This window comes from Tachyglossus aculeatus, chromosome 20, assembly GCF_015852505.1.
Source record: "Tachyglossus aculeatus isolate mTacAcu1 chromosome 20, mTacAcu1.pri, whole genome shotgun sequence".
Taxonomy (NCBI): domain Eukaryota; kingdom Metazoa; phylum Chordata; class Mammalia; order Monotremata; family Tachyglossidae; genus Tachyglossus; species Tachyglossus aculeatus.
The window spans coordinates 15,517,269-15,526,037 of record NC_052085.1 but is presented as its reverse complement, the minus strand read 5'-3'; the positions used below and the strand labels follow the sequence as shown (position 1 = coordinate 15,526,037).

General features: G+C 44.3%; 1 protein-coding gene across 1 annotated transcript in view; it reads right to left on the bottom strand.

Moving 5' to 3' along the window:
- Positions 1 to 1,283: 1,283 nt before the first annotated feature.
- Positions 1,284 to 8,769, bottom strand: part of NAA16 (N-alpha-acetyltransferase 16, NatA auxiliary subunit) — a 67,120-nt gene continuing 59,634 nt past the window's right edge. Inside the window, exons 18-20 of the mRNA XM_038761598.1 lie at positions 7,283 to 7,426; positions 3,209 to 3,306; positions 1,284 to 2,898 (exon numbers count right to left, since the gene is read on the bottom strand). Of these exons, the coding sequence (XP_038617526.1) occupies positions 2,698 to 2,898; positions 3,209 to 3,306; positions 7,283 to 7,426 (443 nt within the window). The 3' untranslated portion in view covers positions 1,284 to 2,697. The remainder of the gene's footprint in view (positions 2,899 to 3,208; positions 3,307 to 7,282; positions 7,427 to 8,769) is intronic.

Here is an 8,769-nt window from a genome sequence, read left to right as displayed (position 1 = left end):
TCATTCATTCAATCGTACTTATTAAGCGTTTACTGTGTGCAGAGCACTGTACTAGGCGTTTGGGAAGTCCAAGTTGGCAACATAGAGAGCCGGTCCCTACCCAACGGCGGGCTCACAGCCTAGAAAGGGGAGGCAGACAACAAAACAAAACATATTAACAAAAAATAAATAGAATAAATATGTACAAGTAAAATAAATAAATGGAGTAATAAATAGGTACAAACATATATACAGGTGCTGTGGGGAGGGGAAGGAGGTAAGGCGTGGGGGGGATGGGGAGGAGGGAAGGAGGAGCTATATACACTGAAGGACTTCAGTGTGAAAAGAAACACCCCTCTGGGCCCACTATCTAACCTTTATTTTTAAAAATATCATTCAGTGCACACACACACCCCACTCCTCAAAGACTGCAACTGATTGCCCACTCTTCTCTGCATCAACCAGAAATTCCTGAGTCGCTTTAAGGCTCTCGATCAACTGTCTGCTCTTTTCCTGCCTTCTCCTCCAGCTCACCCACTTCATTCCTCTCAAGCCACCCTACTCGATGTGCCTTGGATTCCTCCCGCTTCCGGCACCCACAGATGAATTTAGCCAGCAGTGCCGTCTTATTCAAAGGAATAACATGTACATAAAGGAAAACATGTACATAAAAGTTACATATAACGACGCAGAAAATATAACATGATCTTATACATACGTACCCTCAGCACTTGGGAGAGTCCAAGTGATACTCTCCTTGCCCGGAGGGGCTTACATTTTAATGGGGGGAAATGAGTCATAAAAATATGAGAAATCCAGTAATCAGAATTAAAAAGACATGCTAAATAAATTGAGAATTGAATAAATTCTAGTAATCAATAAATAAGTGCCGAATTAAAAAGACATGCTAAATAAATTGAGATTGAATAAATTCTAGTAATCAATAAATAAGCGCCGGGACGGAGTATAAACTAATATACAAGCTACTGAGGGGGTGGCGGTTTGAGCTGAGGAAGACCTTTTGCAAGAGGTGAGATTTTTTTGGAGGGGTTGTTAGGTGGGGAGGGAGTTCCTGTTTAGTGGAACAGTTGAGTCCACTACTCTGCACACAGTAAGCGCTCAATACGATCGAATGAATGAATGAACAGGGGGCACCCAGGGAGTCGGGATTAGAACCCATGTCCTTCTGCCTCTATCTCTATCTACGCAGCTCGCCTCTTCTTGGTATTCAGAGGGGCAAATGTGGGGCTCCTCCCAGCCCCACAGCTGGGATTTCCCACAAGGAAAATCAAACCCAACAGGGCAACTGTGTACAAAATAATTTATTACAGCGGTACATAGGCTGGCATTATTGTACAGTGAATTTCTTCGTTCGGCAATTTTAAATTTAACGGATGAGGCAGACAGGAAACCATCTGAATTGGAACAGTTTATTTGTCTTAGTAAAATCTCCCCTCATGAATCTATATTTGCCTTAGGTCTAGTAACTTACTGAAATATTTACAAAGCAATGAAATAAAAACAAAAACACTGAACGATTCTATTACAGTTCTTTTTGTACAAGCCAACGATACTTTCAGATTTGAGAGTAATTCCCAGAGTACGCAGAGCTGTCAAAAAGTCACTGATCTCCGCAAGATTACATCTTAACAATTAAAGTAGGAATACTTACAAATTCTCCTTTGTTGTCGGTACATCTGAATACATCTGACAGCTCTCCGCTTCGGAGTAACTAATTTGCAGTCAGACTCACTTGAAGGACTTCGGTGCAAAAAGAAACACTCCTCAAATGAAAGCAGCTTTAGTTTTAATTTTAAAAAATTCAATTTGGGGGGAGGCAGGCACCTAAAAGATCTCCCACTGAGGTATCCCCTGAAAACGACTGTGAATTTCTAGTTCTCTCTCTCTCTCCACGGTTTTAGTTTTCTGTGCAAAATCAGAGCATCTTTGTGAATGGATAAATTGCCCCTAAGAAAACTGAAGAACAGGTAGAAGCATACAGACAATATCATCCTCATTGATATTTAGAGAAATGTTTGACGAAATCTTTTAACTGCTTTAACGGTAAAACATTTTTAAGATTTTAAGGTTTAATATTTTTCAAGGAAATGAACTGGGCGTGGGACATTGGAGAGGAAAGTGTTCCAAACACTTCCATCGATTTCAAAAGCACAATGTCTGTATTTGCCAGGATTGATTTCCCAGAAACACAGGCCTGGGAGGGGGGAAAAAAGAAAAAGGCACACAAGACAGCCAACGCGTTTGTAGTGATGTACGTCAAGGAAACACCCAGACACCAAGCAATCAAACGAAAACCCAAAACAAACAGGCACTGGGAGCCAACCTGACTGACATGACATCAGAATCAGTCACTTCAAACTGCTCGATGGTTACAGCGAACAAATGTTCTCATACCCGCAACGTTCAGGGAAAAGCACAATCCTGAACATTCCTCTAACGCTCAAAATTTGAGGGTTTTATTGGTAAGACAAAAACGATACAAGGGATAAACATGACAGATGTTGATTATGGATGCTGAAACAACTGGGGGTGGGGAGGGTCTGGGAGAACAAAACGAGCTAAGAGCATATCCATTTTAATTCTGCTCTCCAATTAGTTATTTTGTACTTGTAGGTATTGAAATGTATCCTGGAAAAGAACCCTGATCTGAATCCAGCCCTAACCATCTCCACAAAAGTCTTACACGTTTGCAATGCTTCAAATTTCATTAACTAGCACATCATGGTTAGTGGCCGTGTGGTTGACTGACGAAGAACTACTATCGTCTTCATTTGTGGCAGGCAGAAAGGTGGATGTAAAAGGAAACAGTTTATGACACGCTGTCCGGTATTCCTTGTACTGAGTACTACAACTTCCAAAGCTGCCATCAAGAAGTGCCTCAAAAACCTTTGTCAGAGTCTACCAAAACAAGAACAAGAAGTCTACAGTAATTATCGAGGGAAATTCAGTCAACGGTGTTGAGGTGGCAAAATGTGCCGCTGAAAGCAAAAGAAACCCGGAGAGCTTACAGATCCCAAATAAATGAACACCACACCCTGGACTGTTAGGCAATATTTCTTTGGCCACAGGGAATTCGACCAGTCACGTATTCCATCAACATTCACAAATCAGCCAGAAGTCAAATGTGAAAAGGCTAATTTTAAAAACAATACTAAAACAAACAACTCGGAGTAGCAACTGTCTGTAGCAAAATCTTTAAAGAGCTTACCTTCACATTTTTATCTCTCACAGTTTCATCCAATCTTGTGGCAATAGCAATTGCCTTCTCTTGCCTTGATTTGTCCAGGAAATACATCATCTTAGCACCTAATTTACCAAGAGAGATAAACATTTAAATGGAAAGCACTAATACTTTTAGTGATTTTTTTCAATTATTAACATTTGAGTCATTTTCTAATATACAAAGTAACCTGAAAAAAGTTAGAACAGAAGAAACGCCATCCTGGATCAGAAAATGAATCCCCTTAACCAAATACTCTGCTTCCACGAAGGCACTGAAGAATCCCAGGAAGGGGATTGTGAGTACCGCTCTCCTTGACATCTAGAGTCACAATTTCTTCCATTCTATCTTGGTCTGATATTATTTATTCTTTTTACGTTGTTCTTGTTTAAACTCCACTTTGCATCCATCGCCAACCCGCCCCCATTTACTGGGGGCCATGAACCATGTCTCCTTTTCATCTGGGTACCTTTTCCCAGAGTTTACAACAGTGCTTTGCCATTTACTATATTATCACTACTACTACTATGGACTGGCCTCCCATTTATCTATCTAGAGCCTCCTAGAACCTAATGTCCAATTTATTCCCCAACCTTTTCGGAATTAGCCCTTCTACTTTTTTTGTTGTTGTTGTTGTCTTCAACTTTCAAAAGGCACTTGCTAGTTTTAAAGCTCTGGTGAACAACAATTCCGGGTTATCCTAACGCCCCCGACCATGACTTGGTAAATTTAATCAACTCCCTTTCAGCCTTCTTTCCACTCTTAAGAGTTTTCATCTCTTTCGGTCTGTCTTCATAGGATGGTTGCGCTATCACCGCCCCCCTGCAACCCCTATATCATTTTCACTGATTTTTTCCCTAAAATTTTCTGACCATTCAGGTTTTTCCTGCAGTGTGGTTGTGAGTACTCTCTAAAGCCATTTAAACGATTTTAGGAAGGTAATGGAGCCTTCGTAACACACAGGCTTCAGACAGAGTCACCCGCCTTGGAATCCCAGAGGGGCTCGGAAACCACCTTAGCTGCTGTTACCTTTCAATCAATGGTATTTACTGAGTGCTTACTTTGCGCAAAGCACTGTACTAGGACAGTACAACAGAATTAGCAGACCCGATTCCTGCCCTCCAGGAGCTTACACGCTAGGTGGGGAGGCAGATGCTAAAACACATCACAGATCTTTGGAGAGGCAGCGTGGCTCAGTGGAAAGAGCACGGGCTTGGGAGTCAGAGGTCATGGGTTCTAATCCCAGCTCCGTCGCTTGTCAGCTGTGTGACTTGAGGCCAGTCACTTCACTTCTCTGGCCCTCAGTTACCTCATCTGTAAAATGGGGATGAAGACTGTGAGCCCCACGTGGGACAACCTGATCACCTTGTATCCCCCCCAGTGCTTAGAACAGTGCTTTGCACATAGTAAGTGCTTAACAAGTGCCATCATTATTATTATTATTATTATTATCTTTGATTGTACATTCTCAAGGTTTCTGGTGGAGAGGCCATGCTCTACAAGAGTAATAGCAGCTTCCTCGAGTGCCCGCCACAGAGTGCATCTGTCTGGAAATGGAGGCACTGATTTAATTTTCAAGGATACAAGCACGTGCCACGAAGCGTTAGACTTACGCCTCTAAGAACAGCAAAATAGTTCCTCTGTCGTCCACATTTTGAAAATGACAGATGTGTAAAGAGACGTCATTACCATGATTATTGATCCGGGAGTTAATGGAAACAAATCAGATCTTGCTACTTTGGTGCGGCAAAAAATCTAAAAATACACACACACTCACACACACACATACTCCCCCCACCGTCCCCCGTCCCCCCCAACGGCCTTTCAGGTTGTGGCTGCATTTCTTTCCCTTTATGTGCTGGGTGATCTGAGGTGAAGAAAGGAAGAGGAAGGATGGAATCAGCAGGGTGGATGGCAGTACGTTCACACGCCTGTCTGCCATTAATGGAAATGCCTGTGGTCTCATGGACAAAACACAAATACAGCAACTTCTCCTGTCAGTCAGTCAGTGAGTCGTATTTATTGAGGGTTTGTGGTGTGCAAACTGCATCCAAACCGCCACCACATCAATCCAGTCATGCCTTGATTCCTCTAATCAGCCTCCTCGCTGACATCCCAACCTCCCGTCTCTTCCCACTCCAGTCCAAACTTCATTCTGCTGTCTGGATCATTAAAAAAAAAAAACCAAACCAAAACAAACCAACAAAAAACATTCAGGACACGTTTCGCCACTCCTCAAGAATCTCTAGTGGTTGCCCATCCACTTCCGCATCAAACAGAAACTCCTTAACCATCTGCTTTAAAGCAGTCATCACCTTGCCCTCTCCTACCTCACCTTGCAACCCAGTCCGCCCACTTGGCTCCTCTAATGCCCACCTTCTCACTGTACCTCCATCTCGTCTGTCTCGCAGCCGACTTCTCGCCCATGTCCTGGAACACCCCCACTCCTTATAGCTGACAATTATCCTCACCCCCACCTTCAACGTCTTATTAAAGGCACATCTCCTCCAGGAAGCCTTCTCTGACTAAACCTTCTTTTCCTTTTCTTCAGCTCTCTTCTGTGTCACCCTGACTTGCTCCTTTTGTTCATCCTCCCTGCCTGTCTCCACCCTAAACCGTAAGCTCGCTGTGTGCTATACTGTACTCTCCCAAGCGCTTAGTACAGTGTTCTACACACATTAAGTGCTCAATAAATGATTTATTGACTGATTAATCCATTGTATTTATTGAGCACTTACTGTGTGCAGAGCGCTGTCCTAAGCCCTGGGAGAGCACAACATAACCGAGTTAGTAGACATATCCCTGCTCACAACAAGTTTACAGTCGAGCATTTATAGACCCAAAATTTATAGATGAATTGGGCTTAAAAAAAAAAGGCCACTCTAGAAATCCAGCTTCTTGCACATTCAACCAAAGGAGGAAAAAAAACAAAGGCAACACAAAGATCCACAATGATGATTAACCTGCCCTCTCCTCACTGTGACTCTTTCTCGTCTCTCCCTTGCTCCCCGGCTTCTCTCTGCCCTGAACAAACACACAGCCCCGCTTGAAATCTGATGTGCGTTGCAACTCTCCCCATATCCCACCTCCTTCAGGAGGTCTTCCCCAATTAACTCCTAATCCCCCTCAAAATGCCCCTAAGCAAAATGGGGTCAACTCAGCACTTGGAAACGCCCAACCTCCCACCCTTGTACACATCTTGCTCATTCATGCACATATCCCGCATCCCTTCTTTCTCCTCTTTGGAACGCCATGGGAGGGGGGAAACAAATCTTCCAATTTTGTTGTACTATGCTTCCTCAAGCACTTAATACAAGAGCTCCGCACACAGTGAGCACCGAATGCCATCGGTCGACTGATATTGTAAATTATTCTAGCGCCACTATCTCCACCAGATTGTGAACTCTCAGAGGGCAGGGATCATCATGTGTGATCATCATTATCATCAATCGTATTTACTGAGCACTTACTATGTGCAGAGCACTGTACTAAGCGCTTGGGAAGTACAAATTGGCAACATATAGAGACAGTCCCTACTCAACAGTGGGCTCACAGTCTAAAAGTGATCTACTGTAATAATAATAATTTTGGTGTTTGTTAAGTGCTTACAATGTACCACGCACTGTTCTAAGCGCTGGGGGAGATACAAGGTAATCAGGTTGTCCCACATGGGGCTCACAGTCTTAATCCCCATTTTACAGATGAGGTAACTGAGGCCCACAGAAGTTAAGTGACTTGTCCAAAGGCACACAGCTGATACGTGGCAGAGCCGGGATTAGAACCCATGACCTCTGAATCCCAAGCCCGCGCTCTTTCCACTGAGCCACGCTGCTTCTCTGTACTCTCTACTCTGTGCTCTCCCAAGAGCCAAGGTACAACATTCTGCACAGAGTAACCACTCAAGAAATACTACTGATTGCCTGGGAATCACTTGTACATCACAGTAATTTACTAACCTACTGAATTAATGAACGCCCTAGTAGCTTGGCCACTCTAACGCCTCACTTGGAAATATTCGTTTCACTATCAAATGTTCTCATGGCTTTAAAAAATAAAACTCACCTGAAAGTAGATGCTGGACAGAGGTAGCATTTTGTTTGAGAAACTCTTCGTTGAAACTTTCCAAGTCCTTGTTAACAAAGATCTTCTGCATTTCTTGCGTTAAAACTTTGTTGACAATTTCTGGGAGATTGCTATGACTTGACACTGGAAAAAAAAAAAAAATAACAGCACACTCTGAAGCAGGGTCAGAGTTCTATCAAAAGTCACAGCATCTTTTAGTACTAAACCGATTTAAACCAGGAGCCAGCAACTATTATTTTGTGTAGAAGAGCCCGCATTGTGCCAGATTCCACAGATCAGGTATGGCTGGCTAACACCCAGGTGAAAACGACCTAGGCATTTTTTTACATTTTTACATATCAACGGCTGCTTACTTTTCCACCAGCCCAGCCCCTGTTTACTCCTAAACACTGGCCTCTTTCACTCTCAAGCACCCATGGTCCAGATCAGAATTCACTCTTCACTGAGCACTTATTGTGTGCAGAGCACTGTACTAAGCACCTGGGAGAGTACAATACAACAATAAACGGACACATTCCCTGCCCACAACAGAGTCTACAATCTGGATTCAACAATCTCCTTAAGGAATCACTGGACCAAGTAGTTATTGCTGCCCATTACCTCACCTACAACCCTTAAACTTCAACCCTACAACTTCACCATGTCCCTTCAACCTCCACCCTCCAGGCAGTCCATTTTAGTTCTCCCTTCCCCACGCCTCGCACCCCTTCTCCCCGGCCCCATCTGTCATCTTGCCCAGCCCCTCATCCCCCCGTGCCCCCCCAACTCACCCCCACCCAACCATCTGTCTGTACCCCACTAGCCTCCCCCCTGCCCCACAGCCTCAACCAAGTGTGACCTGTGAAGCTCCGCTCCATCCTTGACCGGTTCCTGCCGCAATCACTGCTCCTCCTGGCCCCCACTGAAACCTGGCTCTCCCCATCATCATCATCAATCGTATTTATTGAGCGCTTACTGTGTGCAGAGCACTGTACTAAGCGCTTGGGAAGTACAAATTGGTAACAAATAGAGACAGTCCCTACCCGACAGTGGGCTCACAGTCTAAAAGGGGGAGACAACAGACGACAGACGTCTCCCCAGACGACACAGTCTCCACTGCTGCTCTCTCTAGAGGGGGCCTCATCTTTGCCCCCTTCTCCAAGGCGTGAGCTTTGGGAAAGGGGGAGGTGTTGGCTTCCTTTCTCGCACCCCAATGCCGCTTCTGCATCCTTCCACCTCTCCCATCCCTTTCTTTCCCTTCCTTTGAAGCCCATAAAATCCACCTCTACCACCTACTCCGGATTCCAGGAAGGGTCACCTACCTCCCTCCAGGCCCCACACCTCCAACGTTTTAACCATTTTAATCCCTTTCTCATATTCCTTCTCTCTTTCTCCATCCCTACACTGATCCCTGGCCACTTGCCCACTGTATCACTTTGGGTAAGTCACTTAGCTTCTCTGGGCCTCAGTTCCCTCATCTTCAAAAT